At 34.6% G+C, this 18,547-nt stretch overlaps 1 protein-coding gene and 1 non-coding gene across 3 annotated transcripts in view; both read left to right on the top strand.

Annotated features, from left to right (window-relative positions):
• Haus6 (HAUS augmin like complex subunit 6) overlaps positions 1-17,060 on the top strand; it is a 40,535-nt gene extending 23,475 nt beyond the window's left edge. The window contains exons 12-17 of one of the 2 annotated variants that reach the window (XM_077797047.1): positions 1,468-1,549; positions 8,138-8,204; positions 8,542-8,718; positions 10,679-10,814; positions 12,138-13,166; positions 15,425-17,060. In XM_077797047.1, the coding sequence (XP_077653173.1) occupies positions 1,468-1,549; positions 8,138-8,204; positions 8,542-8,718; positions 10,679-10,814; positions 12,138-13,166; positions 15,425-15,429 (1,496 nt within the window). In that variant the 3' untranslated portion in view covers positions 15,430-17,060. Of the gene's footprint in view, positions 1-1,467; positions 1,550-8,137; positions 8,205-8,541; positions 8,719-10,678; positions 10,815-12,137; positions 13,167-15,244; positions 15,342-15,424 lie in introns of those variants that run through there. The other variant, XM_077797046.1, reaches the window with a different exon arrangement.
• Positions 7,925-8,055, top strand: LOC113189004 (small Cajal body-specific RNA 8). The gene has a single exon (XR_003301603.1).
• Positions 17,061-18,547: the final 1,487 nt, after the last annotated feature.

Raw genomic sequence — 18,547 nt, 5'->3', positions numbered from 1 at the left:
GAATTGAACCCAGGACCTCATGCATGTTAGGCAAGAACTTTACCACTGGGCTACACCCCCATCACATCATTTCTTACTTGAAATTATATTCAGCCTAGTTATGCTATCTCCAATATTCAATTTGTTCCATATTCACAATGGCTGTCAGTGGTCTTACATTAACATAAATATGGTCCCTTTCATTTTCTGACATAAAACACATTAATAGCTTCTTATCATTAGGGGGAAGAATTTGAAATGCTTACCAATTTTTACGTTTCAAGCTTTCTTACATGCCAGAATAAATGTTTCAACTCTGGCTCCCTACAATAAATTGTGTTTATAGTGGTGTGTAATAATTTTTGTTCATGATTTTTCTAACAGTTTTGTAGTAGAGTTGTATTTGTGCTTATTTTTGGGATGTTTATAAGCATTAGCGCAGTTTCATTACAATTAGTAGGTGCCTGAAGGTGAAAATGTTATAAGAAATGGCATATTTATAATGATGTATTAAGAGGAAAACTTTACATAGTATTTACATCGGCTTCTGATACAGTGACATTTGGGACACATGTACAAATAGGGAAGCCTTTTGGAAACTAGCATGTTGAAAGAGGAGTAGTCCCTGCAATATCAAATCCTATGTAGCATAACCCTGGCTTTCTTCACTAGTCTCATTTTCCTTTATGCCTCCGTGGTATAATCCCCTAACCCAGTGCTATAGGGCATAATCCCCATGCTACAGTACCATGTTTTCTCAATACCTTCATACCTTCTTCCCTCTCCCCAGTTTGGGCCAGGTGTTTCTCCTGACTTCTTGCTTTTTGTACATACTTCTGTAAATACTTCTGTAAAATAATACTTAGCAGTATCACACTTCATTAGATACTTGACTGACTCACTAGAAGCATGGTCTCTCCTTTCTTTTTTCCATTGTTAGTACAGTAATGGCACATAGTTATTCAATGATAAGATGAGTAAATATTTAGATTGATTGCTGCATAAAAACTGTGCCAAGTATGCTAAACACTAGCTTTTTGGCCTTGCCGGCTTATGTGTTATTACATGATTTGTGTACTTAAATAGGAAACATGGTTATATAACACTGGAAAATTTATGGACTGTCAGCTTTTGGAAATTTTGTTTTAGTATGAGTTTCCAGTTCAGTTGTCTGTTTGTTTTTTGCATGACTGTGTATCAAGGTCATGGCCTTGCACATGTAGCAGTCTTTTTATAAAAGCTTACTATTTAGATATGCTCTGTTACTTTTGTGCCTATCACTTTACCTTAAGAATTGGATAATTCTTTTCTTATTAAGTGTTTGTTATCTTCTGATTTCTTCTGTTCTGGGGCTAAGAGACTACTTATCTAACAGGTGTGAAGACTGGGGTTTAATCCCCAGCACTGTACAAAAAAATAAAAAGGTTTTAGAATTTCAAGAAATACTTGAACATGTATGAACATAAGTAATTATTTTTTCTATTTTAGATATACCTAAGCAACATAATGAAGAAAAGGATTGCAAAGCAGACATTGATACCTTGATAGCTGTGTGTGATCTAGCCAATAGGTAAAACAATTTGATATTTATATTGACTTTCTATATATTTTTTTAAATAGATCTGTTCTTTTTAGATCTACATGACAGTAGAGTATGTTTTGACATATGTACATGGAGTATACCCATTCTTGTGGTTGTACATGATATGGAGTTACACGGTCAAAACGCATATCCAAACAGGAAAATTATATCCAATTCATTCTACTGTCTTTCTTATTCCTGTCTCCTCTTTTCCCTCCATGATCCTTTGTCTAATCCACTGAATTTATATTCTTCTCTCCCCACACCTTTTTGTGTGTTAGCATCCGAATATCAGAGAGAACATTTGGCCTTTTTTGCGGGGGGGGGGGGCGGGGGGAATGGCTTATTTCACTTAGCATGATAATCTCCAGGCCATCCATTTTCCCATGAGAGACATAAAGTCATTTTTTTTCATGGCTGAGTAGTATTTCATTGTACACATATATACACCATATTCTTTATCCATTCATCTGTTGAAGGGCACCTACGTTGGTTCCATAACTTAGCTATTGTGAACTGAGCTGCCATAAACATTGATGTGACTGCGTCACTGTCGTATGATGATTTTCAGTCCTTGAGGTATAAACTGAGGAGTGGGATAACTGGATCAAATAGTGGTTACATTCCAAGTTTTCTGAGGAATCTCCATACTGCTTTCCAGAAAGGAAGAAAGAGAGAGACCAATTTGCAGTCCCACCAGCAAAGTATGACTGTACCTTTTCCCCCACATCTTTGCCAACACTTATTATTGCTTGTATTCTTGATGATTGCCATTCTGCCTGGAGTAAGTTGAAATCTCAGTGTAGTTTTTAATTTGTATATCTCTAATTGGTAGAGATGTTGAACATTTTTTATATTTCTTGATGGATTTTATTTCCTCTTTTGTGAAGTGCCTATTCTGTGAAATGCCTTTGCCCATTTGTTGATTGGGTTATTTGATTTTTTTGGTGTTAAGTTTTTTTGAGTTCTTTATATATCTTGGAGATTAATGCTCTATCTTAAGTGCAGGTGGCAAAGATTTTCTATAGTAATTTTAGTCCCATCTTAAGCTAATTTTGAAACTTTTCTACTAAGTTTCCAATTTACTATATAACTGCCTTATCTTAACCTGGCAGTATTTATACTTTCTATAGTAGACCCACATTTTCAGAAAAGATTTAGCATTTATGATGCATGGGCATTTTTTCTCCATCTGTACTTTAAATATTGTGTTTCATGGGGATAATCTGATATTGAAGAAAAAAATGTATATGGAAATTATCTAATGTAAGTTTTGGAATTTTGCCATTTTTTGCACTTGTGAACTTTTTTGAAAACATTCTGTAAAAACTTACTAGAAGTCAAGAATTTGGGAATCTTTGAGATCATCTAGTTTGGTAGGTTTCAGACTATATTCTGCTATGACTGAATTTAATTCAGGCTTTGGTTGGCTCAACTGTTTCCCATTTCAGCTTGTTCAGTTATCTATATTGTGTACTGAGGCTTTTGACAAACCACTTGCTAAAAATTTTTCCATGGTTTCAGAAAATATTGGGAGACTCTGATTTACTCTCACCCCCAAATTTAACATGAAAATCCTAAACTTACTGTTAGTTTCCTTCAGGAGTAGTCCTATTTTCTTTATTGCCCATTTTCTCTGTTATCTCATTTTGGCTCTTAAAACTGATGCCAGGTCATATATATATATATAAAAAAAAAATCCCTAAGTGTATGTAATTTACTACTGGAATATATTTGGTCTTTATTGGGATTATTAAGCATTGTAAAGGTTCAATAGAATTAAGACATACTGAATAGATTATTTATTTATTATTATTTTTATTGCCATTTGACTGGGTTTTTTTTTTTTTTTTTGGTATTGGGGATTGAATCCAGGGGTGCTTAACCATTGAGCCACATCTCTAGCCCTTTTTATGATTTGAGACAAGGTCTTGCTAAATTGCTTAGGTCTTGCTAAGTTTTAGAGGCTGGCCTCAAACCTGTGATCCTCCTGCTTCAGCCTCCTGATTTACTGGGACTAATGGCGTGCATGCCACCACACCTGGACATTTGACTTTAATGGGTGTCTTTCAGTTCACCTTCTCCAAGTAGATGAGGGACAGATATGAAAATAAAATTATTAGGAAAGTTAAATCAGAAAGCTCTATAAGTTGTGCATAGTGGCACATATCTGTAATTCTGGTGACTACAGGCCAGCTTGGGAAGTTAGTGAGACCTTGTCTCAAAATAACATTAAAAAGGGCTGGAGATGGTGCTCGGGAGTAGAGTATCTCTGGGTTCAATTTCCAATATTGTGGGGGAAAAAATAATTCTAAATTTCACATGAAGTAGTTTTCATTATATATATTTTTAGAAAGTTGAAATACTGTAACTAGAGTAAAAACTTTTGTGTGAAATTGAGCCATTTGCAGTTGCCTCTGTAATAACTTTCTTGTTCATAGGAGGTCAGTGTTAGTTGTGGAAAATTTATGTCTTTTTTTTTTTTTTTGTGGTGCTGGGGATTGAACCCAGGGCCTTGTGCATGCAATGCAAGCACTCTACCGAGCTATATTTCCAGCCCTATCTCTTTTTTCTTAAGTTTGGATTTGTTGTTGATTCTCTGAATACATAAGGAAAAATAATAAAATCTCTGAAGATCTAGTGTTGATAGTAGAGTATTAGCTTGCCCAATTTATCCTCATGTCACAATTTTCTTATAGCATGCCAAGAGGGTATATTTGATACTTACCAATCTTAGTTATTTTCTTGATTTGTCTTCCTTTGAGAGGGCAAATTAAGTATTTCAATTAAAGTCTTTTGTTGAACTATAGATTGATGGAGGTACTAGATTAATACATAAATTGAGTTTTTTTCATGAATGTTATTGAACCTTGATTCCTTTTTGGAAAATTGTATAGTAATATATACTATCAATTGTATATAGGAAATAGACATTCAGCCCTTAAAAGGTAGTTCGAATGTAGTCTCTTAATATAGGAAAAAGGAGACATATTAAGTATTCTTTGATGTTCACATTTGTCCTCTTTTAATCTCCTAGATCTTTAAATTACTTTGATACTTTTAAAAATTATAGGTTTGGGATATTGAAGGGTGTTTAGGTAAACAATTCCTCCCTCCCTCTCTCTCTTTCTTCCTTTCTTCAGTTATTGTTACTGGTGATTGAACTCAGACTGTGGTTCTGAGCTATATCCCTAAGCCCTTTTTATTTTGAGACAGGGTCTTGCTGAGTTGCTCAGGGCCCCTCTTAGTTGCTGAGGCTACCTTTGTACTCGCAATTCTCCTACCTCAGCTACCCAAGTCCCTGGCATTACAGGCATATGCTTCCACACTCTGCTAGGGAAGGCTTTTCATGGTGAGGAGTAAAATGCTTAATGGGATGTGAAAAGTTAGTATTGTTAGCAGAACAGAAGACCTGTGAGGAGTTGAATTTCTAAGATGTAAAATAAATTATATTGCTTAGAATTCTTCACTCTTAAAGGTATTTGTTAGGCTGCGTGTGGTGACTCATGCCTGTAAATCCCAGTGGCTTGGGAGGCTGAGACATGTGGTCTGCAATTTCAAAATCAGGCTCAGCAACTTAGTGATGCACTAAGCAATTCAGTGAGATCCTGTCTTTAAATAAAATATAAAAAAGGGCTGGAGGTTTAGCTCAGTGGTTAATCACTCCTGGATTCAATCCCTGTACTTTGTTCATGTGTAATATGGATAGACTATGCTTATTGAATGAAAAGAAAATCCCCTTTTCTGAATAGTTCAGCATTTACTCAAAATTTTAAGTTTGTAATACTATCAACTTACATTATTGGGAAATTTATATGTGAATATGGTTGATATAACTATTCAATTAAAAATCTGGGAAGAATGTAGATTTAGAATGTGTTGTTGGCCCTTTCATATGCAGTTATCATTTACACGTATCAAAACAGTCTTCTCCATAAATGTCATTGCTGGTTTTGACGAAGTGAGCTTATGGAGGCTGCACCATACTTGAAACTGAAGTTCAGTGATTAGTGATTCCTTCTCTGTCACTATGGTCACTATTTTTCTTTGCAGTGGTTTTGGGGAAGTTACCATGTTGTTTCTAATGGTGATGATGATGCTGTTCTTGACCCTTAATGTTTACATTTTCTCCTTTAGTTAACTTTGAAGATAGGGTAGTATAATATTAAGATGTCAGCTGAACATTGTTAGTGTTAGAATTGAATTTCAATCTCACCTTTCTTCTTTTAATAATTTCTATTATTTCTCAGCTATGTAGATATAATATAGCAATAATAGTAAATTAAAGTGAAAAAAAATTGCCTAAAATTTCTATGAAATCACTTGTCACTTTTTTTTCCTTTGAATTTCTTTTCTAGAGTTTATATAGAATCATGTAAATTTAGTTCTAACAAAGAATGGATACTGTCATGTTCTAAAATAAAAAGTTTATATAATATTAGTATAGTGTAAACAGTTTTGTGTTTGTCTCTATATTTTAATGAGCATTATGTTAACTAATTTCCACTTAATGCTTTGTACCATTATGTTTGTTTTTAGACATTTGTATTTATTTCTCCCTTTGAAAAAAATGAATGCTGCTTTTTTTTTTTTTTTTTTGGAATTGCTCTTTCTTTGGCGTAAATGCCACGATGGGATCAATACCCTTTCTTTTGGTCTGTTATAATGCTTTGATTTTATGGGCCTTGCTTGGCATGGAAGTAGATAGTGAGTTAGGAGTGAGCTAGGGCTGCTTTAACAGTGTCTTTGGTTATAATGTTAGCAGATCTAATAGCATGTTGCCAATTCAGAAATGAGAGAGAAGAGGGTATAAAATGCATTTCTATTGTTCTCTATTACAAGGCTCCACAAGAGTGATTTAAATAGAAACAATTGTTGTCACCAGAAGAACCCTATCCTCAAATGACATTTACTCATTGATTTGGTCAATCCATCAAACAATTAATGCGTATGTATTGCACTATGTCACACTAAACTATGCTACCTGGGAATAGCTTTTGGGAAGAATGTAAACCTTTGTCCCCTTGTCCCAACCAATTTGGCACCTTAATGGCATTGGTCAATAAATTATTGGCCCTGTTTCAGAGAGCTTTTTGATAATTTTAATGTGAAATTTAGGGAAATATAATAGCCCTTTACCTTTGATACCTACCTCTTTCCTGTTACAGCCAGCTTCATCATATCTTGTTAATGCTAAATTGAACCTTCAGCAATTGTAGTGACTTTGAGTTGTGTTTGGAGGATACATGAAGATTCCAAGAGTGCATATTTGAAAACATTTGAAAAATTAATCTGGGTATTGTGTTACATACCTGTAATTCCAGCAACTAGGGAGGCTAAAGTTAGAGAATCTCAAGTTTGAGGCCAACCTGGGCAATTTAGTGAGACTCTGTTTCAAAATAGAAAAATAAACATGCTTGGGTTGGGGTTGTAATTCAGGTATTGTGTCCCTGGGTTTAATTTTCAGCACTGCAAAAGCGTGCGCACACAGACACACACACAAATTGGCTAATATACTTGCAAAAGCCCTTAATTTTGTACTTATGGCTGTGAAAAAACTCAGTACTATATGCTTGCTGTTGACAGTGATCTCTTTGGTAATCCTGTTTTTTAAATTACCTAGAGTAGAAAAGCTTTTGACCTTTGAATTTAAAAGATCTTTTGAGGTCAAGAGCAAATGGTTAGTTTTTTTCTTTTAAGTATCAATGGATCTTTTATTTATATTTATATCAATCCCAGGGCCTCACACATGCCAGGCAAGTGCTGTACCACTGAGCCATGGCTCCATCCCCCCTCAAATGGTTACTTTAAAGTTATCATTTCCTTTAAGGTTTTAAAATTTAATAAGTTACTTTATAATTAGTATAAAAATATACATGAGTTTTTAGTATTCATTCAAATGGGCAGGGGATCTAAAAGATTAAAGAATAAACATACAGATTATAGTGAATGAAAACTGAATAAACTCATGACTTGATATGTAACATATTTGCAATTAAGCGATATTTAGCATGAGAAATTGATTTTGGAGACATGAATTATCAAAAGAATCTTAAATACTTTGCTACATAAACCTTGTAATATTGCTGTTCTAATAAATTGAATCTGTTTTAAGCCTTTTTCAAGTTTTGGAGCGTTCATCAGGTTATTTAGCCCTTTTAGAAAATGCTGTTGACTTGGGGCTGGTGTTACAGCTCAGTGGTAGAGCGCTTGCCTCACGCTTGTGAGGTACTGGGTTCGATCCTCAGCACCACATAGAAAATAAATAAAAAAGTAAATAAAATAAAGATATTGTCTATCTTAAAAAAAATTTAAAAATGCTATTGACTTAAAACATATATAGCAAGTAAGTAAAATGTGAATTGGGAGGCTGATACACAAATTGGGCTGAAATACTGCTCTACTTGTCACCATACCTCCCTAGAATAAACTGCCTTTTGATGACCGGGACGAATTGAGTGAAATCGTAACGGACAGATACGGGGCAGACAATTTTTAAAAGATATTAAGATACATCAAGTGAATGGAATTTTTTCCTACTTGTAACTTGAATTTGCTATTGTTTTTTCCTTTTAGTTCTGCCTCTTTCCTGTTACAGCCAGCTTCATCTTCAGATAGAAACAATGTTACACTACTTGAAAAGGTATATTCTGAAACAATTGATTCTGACTATACTAAATGATATTATTTTTGTTGCTATAACAGTTTTATTAAATTTAATTTCTGTTTTCTAATTTCTCAGTGTTTATATATTTTATGCCATTTCTGTTTATATATTTTTTTGCCAAGTGGGACTATTGGAAATTATTTATGACAATATTAACATTTTTGGGGTTCATGATTTTACACATGAATGTTTAATGAAAAAAGCTTCAATATATCTTAAAAGAACAAATTAAAAAAATTAAAAAGAAAAAGCTTCAAGATTGGCCATGATTAAGGTTTTAATATTACATGTCTTTTTTCTTTATGATATGAAGATGAGAACTCCCAAAGAAAAAAATGAAACACCATCTAAGAAAACACCAGAATTTAAAGTGGAAGATTCTTCATTATCAGATATTGCGAAGAATACAGAGACTAGAGCATTTGAAGGGTCTCTGGCTCACCCAAAAAGTGATCCTTTCCAAAAAGAGCAAGATCATCTGGTAGAAGAGGTTAGAAAAAGACTATTGATAAGTATACTTAAATACCTTTTTTCCACTCAATGATGTTGGGATCAGTAGTGAAGTACAGTTAATTTGCAGTTAACTGAGGTTGGTTGGGGGAAGGGAGATCACAGATAATAAAAATCTTGGTTAATGCAAAATTGGTACCATCCTAAAAGTAGAAATAGATTGCTTATAAATGTACTAAGATTACATCCATGTTTTAGAACTCTATCTCCATTCTACAAATATCATCCAAAAGTATAAAAATCCTAGGGTGGCAATACATACCTGTAATTACAGTGACTTGGGAGGCTGAGGCAGGAGGATCCCAAGTTCAATGCCACCCGCAGCAACTTAGTGAGGCCCTAAGCAACTTACCAATGCCCTGTCTCAAAAAATAAGATGGGTTGGCAATGTATCTCAGTGGTTGAGTGACCCTGGGTTCAATTCCCAGTACCAAACCAAACCAAATCAAACAAAAAACCCAAAATATTAAAATACTTCTTTCATATTTTAGGGATTAACATTACTTAATTGTTATTTAAATATTTTTTAATGTTGCTTTTTGTTGAATATTAAAACAAGGAATATTTAGAGGTTTTTTTTGGTTTGTTTCCTAAATATTTTGAAAGTGATTACATACATTGCTGTTCATGAACTCAGTTTTTCTAGCTAATCCTGCCCCTTAATGCTATTCTGCTTTTCACTAGTAATTGAACACATTATACCTCTATTGCTCAGTACTACAGAACTCAGCTTACACAAACTACTTGTCATTCATTCATTAATATTATTTTTAATACATGTTTTCCATAGCATACCTTAGCATTATTTGGATTTAGTTAAGCATATGTTTTTTGTTTTTTATTTTTGTTGATACTTAGTTAATAGAGTGATATTTCATACACTTTCTTATCTTTACTTTAGAATGTATCTCTATTGCTCGATAATTTGGATATGATAATGAGGTTTTTGGCAAGGAAGTATATTGTCAGAATGTATTCTTTTTGTTATTAGAGATATTATTGTGCAAATGATTATAAGGAGAATCTGTTTGCTTTAAAATAATCATTTGAGTGGGTATAGAGTAGTCAAATCCAAAGATGTGGCAGATAGTAACTTAGATCACTGTCCATACCACTAATAAATCTTCCCAAATATAAATCTGTTTTTCTACACTGTTTTCTAGTGGCTTATCCATTTAAGATAATGAAAATATTGTTTTGTGTTTTATTTCACTCCAGATGATGTATACATAGTACCTTGGAGTTTTATTGTTGTTTTTTGTGTGTGGTACTAGGGGCCCTCTACACTGAGCTAACTCCTCAGTCCCCCACCTTTTTAAAAAAAATTTTTTTTTTTTCGTAGTTGTAGATGGACAGCAGGCCTTTATTTTATTTGTTTATTTTTATTTGGTGCTGAAGATCCAACCCAGTACCTCACACGTGTGAGGCAAGCGCTCTGCCACTGAGCTACAGCCCCATCCTTCTCCAGCCCTTTTAATTTAATTTAATTTTTATTTTGAGACAGTCTCCCTGAGCTGCTGGTAGGCTTGAATTGCAATCCTTTGGTCTCAGACTCTTGAGTAGCTGGAATTACAGGTGTATGCCATGGTACCTGGCTCACGTTGTTTATTTTTTTTTTTTTTTGCCATCTGCTTTGGGGGGATCTGCTGACTGTGAAGTGCTTATTCTTTTTTATTTTTTGTTTATTTATTTTTCAGTACTGGGGATTGAGCCCAGTGGCACTTTACCACTGTTAGACAACTCCCGCCCTTTTTATTTTTTATTTTGAGACAGGGTCTCATTAAATTGTCCAGGATGGCCTGGAACTCCTGCTTCAGCTTCTCAGCGGAGTAGCTGGGATTGCAGGTGTGCAGCCTTGCACTTTTACTATTCTTAAGAAGTTTTTGTTGCATTTGACTAGTGGGGTTGGCTGTTTTTTAAGTTTTCTCTTTCTGTTTTAGGTTGCCCAAGCGGTTTTATCTGATTCGCCACAGCTCTCTGAAGGAAAAGAAGTAAAACTAGAGGAACTAATCGACTCTCTAGTTTCTAACCCCTTCTTAACAAGGAAACAAATTCCTCGAACTCCAGAAAACTTAAGTAAGTTAATAATGCTTTCTATCTCATTTCCTCTTTCTTATATATTACCACTCTTAGACCTATTGTCTTTTGGAAACATATTTTAAAATTCTGTTCTGTATCTTTCAACTTAGTTGACAATGGCTCTTTATTTGTTGTGATGTAAGGGAATTTTATTGAAGTATTCAGTGTGGATACTTGCACTTGAACAGCAGTCTTTCATCAGTATTATTTTGTGATTTTAATGTACTTTCCAGAGGTATAATTTGCCGTGATAATACCACAATTTTGTTTTTGTTGTGTTACCTGGATTTTTTTCTGGAGAGTATTTTACTTAACCACTTTCTAAAAAGTCTCCTGCATTCAGATCTGAACACATTTAGAAAGTATAGAGGCTGTATTTTCCTAGTCAGCAACCATGCATATTAGCCAAAAACTGCACAGATTTTTTCTTCTCCCCAGATAGTACCAGATCTTTTTTCCCTACAATTCGTAAGCAAGAGTTCTTCATTAATTTATTTATTTATTGTTGAGATAAGAGTCTTGCTGTATTGCCTAAGCTGGCCTCAAACTTGGGATCCCCCAGCCTCAGCCTTCTGAGTAGCTGGAGGAATTACAGTCGTGTTGCCATCACAGCCAGCTGGCAAAGTTCTGATACTGGTTTTCTTACGTAACCAAAGCAAATCATCTTGGTTGAATAATTAAATACAATTTCTCTTTCATGCCTGATTTAATTCAAGTTCAACTCAACCACAGCCTAGATTGGTTGTTAGCAAACTACATTCTGTGAATCAAATCTGGTCCTGCTCTTTGTTCTGTTAAGTTGACATTTTTTTTTTTAAAGATTCACTGTAGTATAGTCATATATGTACATGGGAACGATATGTCAGATTCATTCTACTGTCTTTACTTTTCCTATTACCCCCTCCCTTGACACATTGTTTATAGCCACTTTCAATTGCAGAGTTGAACAGTTTGGACTGATCAGATGGCTGCAAAACTTAAAATGTTACTATTTGACCCTTTATAGAAAAAGTTTACACCCTGACCTAGATGGAACAGAAATTGTCTTTTTAATGCATATAACTCAATATGTATTGTGAAAAGCTATATGCATATTTAAGGAACATCTTTTCTTACACATCTTGTGTTTCATCAGCTGAAGAAGGAGTTATCTGATGTTGTTGGGGTTTGGTATTTTGTGGAACTTTAGCATCCAATCAGCATATTTATGGAACATATACTGAATCAGTATCTTTATTTTCAGCATTAGAAATAAAGTTTTTAATTGCTGGCTTTGTGTTGGGAATATTAGTAAATTGTATTTTCCCCCCTTTTAATTAGTAACTGAAATTAGGAGCTCATGGAGAAAAGCAATTGAAGTGGAAGACAGTAGAAGTACAGAACCGATTCAAGTGGATACTGAACATAGAGAAGTATTGTCAGGATCCCTACCTGTGTTGCATAATCAAGAAGAATTCAGCATGGCCAGTTTATTCTCAGATTTTGATCAATCTCATTTGGCTGAAGAGAAAGTTGTTTCAGGTTGCATTAAGGGTATGCCTGAGAAATATGTGACAAGTCATAAAACTGAATCCCCAGTAGAAGATCAGTCAGATTTGTTAAATAAGAAAATAATTTGTAAGCAAGATTTAAAATGTACACCTTTACCAACCAAGCTTTCAACAATCAGCCAAATAGAGAGATTTTCCCCTACTGTGGGAAATAGAATAGGTGTGATAGGTAAAAGTGGAGAAGAGTATATTAAAATATTGGATTGCTCACAAGCTTCTTATAATGAACCTTCCATGCATAAGACTATGTTATGGAACTCTTTTCAGATAGCAAGTGAAATTAGTTCCAAGAGTCTTAAGGATACAGATTTTGGCATATTACATGAAACTCTTCCAGAAGAGGTTGGTCACCTAAGTCTTAATAGTTCTAGTAGTTCAGAGGCCAATTTTAAACTGGAATCAAATAGTCCTGTGTACAAAGGCATTTTTTCAGATTATGTGGGAGAAAGACAGACTATTTCAGAATCAGACTTCAATTTACAGGCTATTAGTAGTAGTTATGAGGCTCTAAAGAAATCTCTTTCCAAGAAAAGGGAAGAATCTTACCTCTTTAATTCTGAAGCACTTGAAATACACAAACCAGAATCAAGCCCTTCACCTAAAAATATGCAAGCAAATGATATGCTTAACTTTTTGGACACTGATGATTTGCTCATTGATTATACAAAACCATCTTTACGCACGTCCCTTGGTGAAAGAAAACAGTCTCTATCACCACTAATTAAGTTTTCTCCTGTGGAGCAAAAATTGAAGAGCACAGTACCATGTAGTCTTGGAGAACTTCTACCTAATTTAAAAGGTAAGATTTAACTAGATCACCTATTGAAGTTTTCTCTCAACTTTTTATAAAAATCATACATAGTGAATGCTGCATAATCTTTTTTTTTTTTAAGTTGTAGTTGGACACAATACCTTTATTTTATTTATTTATTTTTATGTGGTACTGAGGATTGAACCAGGGCCTCGCACGTGTTAGGCTAGTGGTCTACAGCTGAGCCACAACCCCAGCCCCATAATCCTGGTTGTTAATGTGATAAAATATGTTCTGTTTTGTTTAATTGGGGGTTGAAGGAGTGAACCCTTACTTTACAGGTACTTTCAGAATCTATTTATGCATATGTAGTTTACAATTGGTTAGGGTCAGAGGTAGAAAAAAAATTCACAACTCCCGAAACTTAACTGTTTTTGTAATATAAACTATTGAAAGTAAATCTCTTTGAAATCTTCTTGTCTAATTGTAAATGGTTTTATTTTATTTATTTATTTTTTTGTATCTGGAATTGAACCCAGAGGTTCTTTATCACTGAGCTACATACCAGCCCTTTTTATTTTTATTTTTCAGCCCTTTTTATTTTTTGAGACAGGATCTTCCTAAGTTTCTTAGGGCCTCACTAATTTGCTGAGACTGGCTTTGAACTTGTGATCCTTCTGCCTTAGCCTCCTGAGCTGCAGGGATTATAGGCACATGTCACCGCACCCAGCTGGAAAGTGGATTTAAAAATGTCTAGAAACACTTTTTTAAAATGGAGATTGGATCCAGGGTCGCTTAACCACTGAGCCACATCCCTAGCCTCCTTTTTAAAATATTTACTTTAGAGAAGGGGGTCTCGATGAGTTGCTTAGGGTCTTGCTGAATTGCTGAGGCTGGCTTTGAATTTGTAATCCTCCTGCCTCAGCTTCTAAAAAGCCTCTGGGATTACAGGTGTGTACCACTACATGCAGTTTATTTTTTATTTTGAGACCCAATCTAAGTTGTGTATTAGAGTTTGTTAAATTGCTAAGGCTGGCCTTGAATTTGTAGTCCTCTTGCCTCACCCTCCCAAGTTGTTGGGATTATAGGCCTGTGCCACTGTCACTGTCTCTATCTTTTCATAGCTTTATTCCCTTATGTGTCTGTCTCTCTCTCTCTCTCTCTTTTTTTTTTTTTTTTGCACTGGGGATTTAACTTAGGGGCACTCAATACAAAAAACACCTGTTTTGTATTTTATTTAGAGACAGGGTCTCACTTGAGTTACTTAGGGCCTTGCTAAATTGTTGAGGCTGGCCCCTGGGATTACATGTCTGTCTCATTTTATATTGACATTGTCATTTCAGTTAATTTAGGGCCCACCCTACTCCAGTATGAACTCACCTTAGCTAATTTTATCTCTAAAAACTGTTTTTTTTTTTTTGTTTGTTTTTTTTTTGCAAATGTCACATTCTGAAGTTAGTTGGGTTAGAATTTCACATACCTTTTGGGGGACATAATTCAACCCATAATGGTTAGCATTAATCATTATTGAAACTTGGTAGAAGATAATGTTGGATTAATCATAATTCTCTTCACTTGTGATTGTTAAATATTGCTCTTATACCCTGTTAGGACAGATTGGAATCTGATGATAAAGATTCATTTACACATCACTCTGATTTGCTCCTGATATTTAAACACTAGTATTTTGAAAAGTAACCTAGGAGAAATGTATTGATTTCTGGAAGTAAGGTGTTTCAATGAAAAAAAAAAAGATAATTTTATCATAGTTTGAGTATTTTCATAAATATGAACTTTGTTAAATTAAGGAATTTGTGAGCCAAGCACAGTGGTGCATGCCTATAATCCCAGAGGTTCTGGAGACTGAGGCAGGAGAATTGCAAGTTCAAAGTCAGCCTCAGCAACTTACTGAGGCCCTAAGCAACTTCCAGGATGCTGACTCAAAACAAAAAAGGTTGAGGATGTGGCTCAGTAGTTAAGTGCCCCTGGGTTCAGTCCCCAATATTGAAAAAGAAAAAGAACAACAACAACAACAAAAAAACCAAATTTGCTACTACTTGAAATCTTCCCAATTTCTTTTTCTTTGTAATGTTTGTTTATCCCTTATTTAAAAATCAATTTTGCAGAAGAAGAAATCTTGAATAAGAGCCTTGATGTGAAAGAATTTGACTTGACAAGATGAAGCAGTATCCAGATAATTGAACAATGATGTACTTAATTGAAGCCGTGTCACAAAATAACTTATAACTTAAATATATAAATACAGGTTGGAAATGTAACACTCGTTTTTTGTTTTTTTTTTAAAGAATAGAGTCTTATTCCCATCTTGAGGAGAGAGAGTGAGAGAGAGAGAGAGAGAGAATTTTCAACACTTATTTTTTAGTTCTCCGCGGACACAACATCCCCGTTGGCATGTGGCGCTGAGGACCAAACCCGGGCCGCATGCATGCCAGGCGAGCGCGCCACCGCTTGAGCCATATCCCCAGCCCGAAATGTAACACTCTTTTTCAAGGTCTAAAAAAATTCTAAATGCCTTTTAGTCTTTTATAGTGTTTTTAGGTAAGGAAAGTACATTTGGATTTCTTTGTAGGGATATAAGATTGAAATGAGAAGTGTTTGGAAAGCAGATGTCAAATATGGAAAGCCATTTTGATTGCTTGAATCCTGTATGCATTAAGTGAATGATAAAAGTAGTAATTGAATTTATTGTTATAATTTTGTTAATTAACATAAGGATGAGTAGTTTTTGATGTGCTTTCACTGGGTGGTTTAATATAATAGCCACTGAATATATTCATCTTCCTTTTTATGGAAATAAGCCACTTTTTTGATTCTTTATGAAACATTCTGGTACTACCCCCCTCCCCAAAAAAGTGATAAAAATAGTGCCTTGGGACGTGTAGTGAAGATGATAAGTTTTAAGATTTCAAAAGCTCTAAGCAGGCTTCATGATTATTCAAGTAGTTTGATCCTGAGAAGTGATGTTTGATGGAATCAATTACATATGATAAGTGAAGAATGGGCAGAATATATTTAGAAAAAAGGAAAAAGATGGAAGAAAATAGAAAATGACTGGACACTTAAGGAACACTTAAGTGGATTATAAATCCATTCAGTGGGTTGTATTTATATTTAGTCTATATTTAGTCTAATTTAGACTGAGAATTTAATCTTAGTTTATATTTTAACAAAAATATAAGTTAAAAATTCATTAGTTTGTTTTATTGTTGGGGGAGGAATGGGAAGTACTATTTTGTGTTAGTATTGATTATTTTACTTTACTGCTCAAAAATCATTAAAGTCCCCTACTGCCTACAAAGTAGTTCCAAAATAACCTGAGAAAACAGAACTTGTCTTTAAGTAACTGGTAACTCCATTCAGTCTTCTGCCTCATTTTGTCAGATCACATGACCTAGAAATGATCTTGTCTCTAGCCTCCAAGTGAATACATGCCTTTACCTCATGAACCAGAAGGAATGGAACAGATACTGGAAAGGCAATCATCTTCAGTACTTTCTGTAGAATTCTGACACAGAACCATCAAAATTTTGTCCACCAGCCCCCAAGTAATTGATAGGAGAAAAGTTGAAAGGAAGAGTTCTGAAAGTATATGGGCTATTTAAAAGTTTATCTTGGACTGCTCTTTTCTTTGTCTTATCTCAGTTTGAAGATCAGTCTTTTTGTGAGAAAAAAAAAACAGGAAAAAGCATATATGAAAGTACTTTCTTTATAGTGGATAAGAGAAAGGAAAGCTCCTCTAAGGTGCTGTCTTTATTAGTTAATATAACAAACTAAGAACTCTGCAGATCTAATTAAAAATGGAAGACTAAAGGAAATTATGTAGGAGATCTATGCCTTTAAATTTGAACTTTGTTCAAAAATTATCAGTGACCTGTTGATTTTTTTTTTTTTTTTTTTTTTTTTTTGGTATGGGGTGTTGAATCTAGGGGCCACTGAGCCACATCCCCAGCCTGTTTTTATCTTTTATTTTGAAACAGGCTGTCTCTAACTTATGTGTTTTGATGTGCTTTCACTGGGTGGTTTAATATAATAGCCACTGAATATTTTCATCTTCCTCATTAAATTGCTGAGGCTGGCTCCTGCTTCAGCCTCCGGAGCTGCTGGGATTATAGGTGTGCATCACCATTCCTGGCTTAATGGGTTTTTTGAGTAAGGAAATGACAAGGACCTGACGTGACCATTCTGTAGTCTGCTTTGAGAAAATCTTGCACTTCCTAAATTAGCATCCTAAATTAGGGAGAAGTTAGGACTATTATATTAGCATCTGCCAAGTGCCAGGGCCATTGCTAGACACTTAATATGTTATTTCATTTAATTTTTATAACTGTATAAGATAGCAATTATGCCTATTTTACAGATAATTATGCTGAAGCCAGGAAGCTTAAATGACTTGTCTGAGATGGGATTTGAGGACCAGCTGTGTTGGGAATCAGATACATTTTAAGTAATTCAGGTCTAAAACAGGAATTAGAAAGTGCAATTTAAATATGCTCCTCTGGTAATTCACAGGTTCAGTAAAAAACTTGAGAACCTCTGCTAAGAAACTGTCATATTTAGCTCTGAGGTACCTTTAAGAAGCAGGCACACTAGTGTGTATATACTGCTGTAAAGATAGCTAACTGATCGGAAGGCTGGAGTTCATCAGTAAAGTGCAGGAGGTCCTTAATTACCGAGAATCAAAAGATGAAATGTTTCTGGATGTTGTGGACTTATAAAATCATATTGAGTTTTACCTGTGATAAGCTGAAAGTGTTTGACCTCCTTGTCCTTGCTGTGCCAACAACATAACAAAAGCTCAAATCTTTCATTTCTTTAAAATCATTGTACTTGCTTGTAGCTTTTTGCCTTCAGCTTCTTCACTATCCATTTTCTCCTTTTGATCATGAGGAACTGCTTTGGTTACATCATTTCCTTGCTTAAGAGCCCATTAATAGTGCATTGCTAATTCTAGATGAATTCAAATTTAAGGGCATATAAGATTTCTTACATAAATTTCCTCTAATCCCCATTCCACTGTAATCTCCCATTTTTTTTACTGAGATGCGTGAGCATTGGTCTTTAGAAATTTTGATTCACAATTATTCTGCAGTTGGAGTATCTACAGCTATGTTGTAGCCTATTATTGCTATAGCTCTCTTAAGGTTCAGAACAAATCTTATTTCCATCTTGAAGGCTTAATTTGTCCTTTCCATACCTACATGCGTATCCCCCTTCTCTGAAATCTATGGTTTATCTTGTTATTTGTTTAGTATTTCATTTAATTGTATATTACCTTTTTTGTGGTTGTATGTGCTCATTATAGCAATTATGTCTATACACATACATACCTATATGTAGATGTGTGTGTGTATGCATCCACAAGCATACATAATACCCCAAGGACCATGTTTTGTCATTAGCAATTGTAA

The sequence above is a fragment of the Urocitellus parryii genome, chromosome 4, assembly GCF_045843805.1.
Source record: "Urocitellus parryii isolate mUroPar1 chromosome 4, mUroPar1.hap1, whole genome shotgun sequence".
NCBI lineage: Eukaryota > Metazoa > Chordata > Mammalia > Rodentia > Sciuridae > Urocitellus > Urocitellus parryii.
The sequence above is the reverse complement of the archived record's forward strand: the minus strand, read 5'-3'. Positions and strand labels throughout refer to the sequence as shown.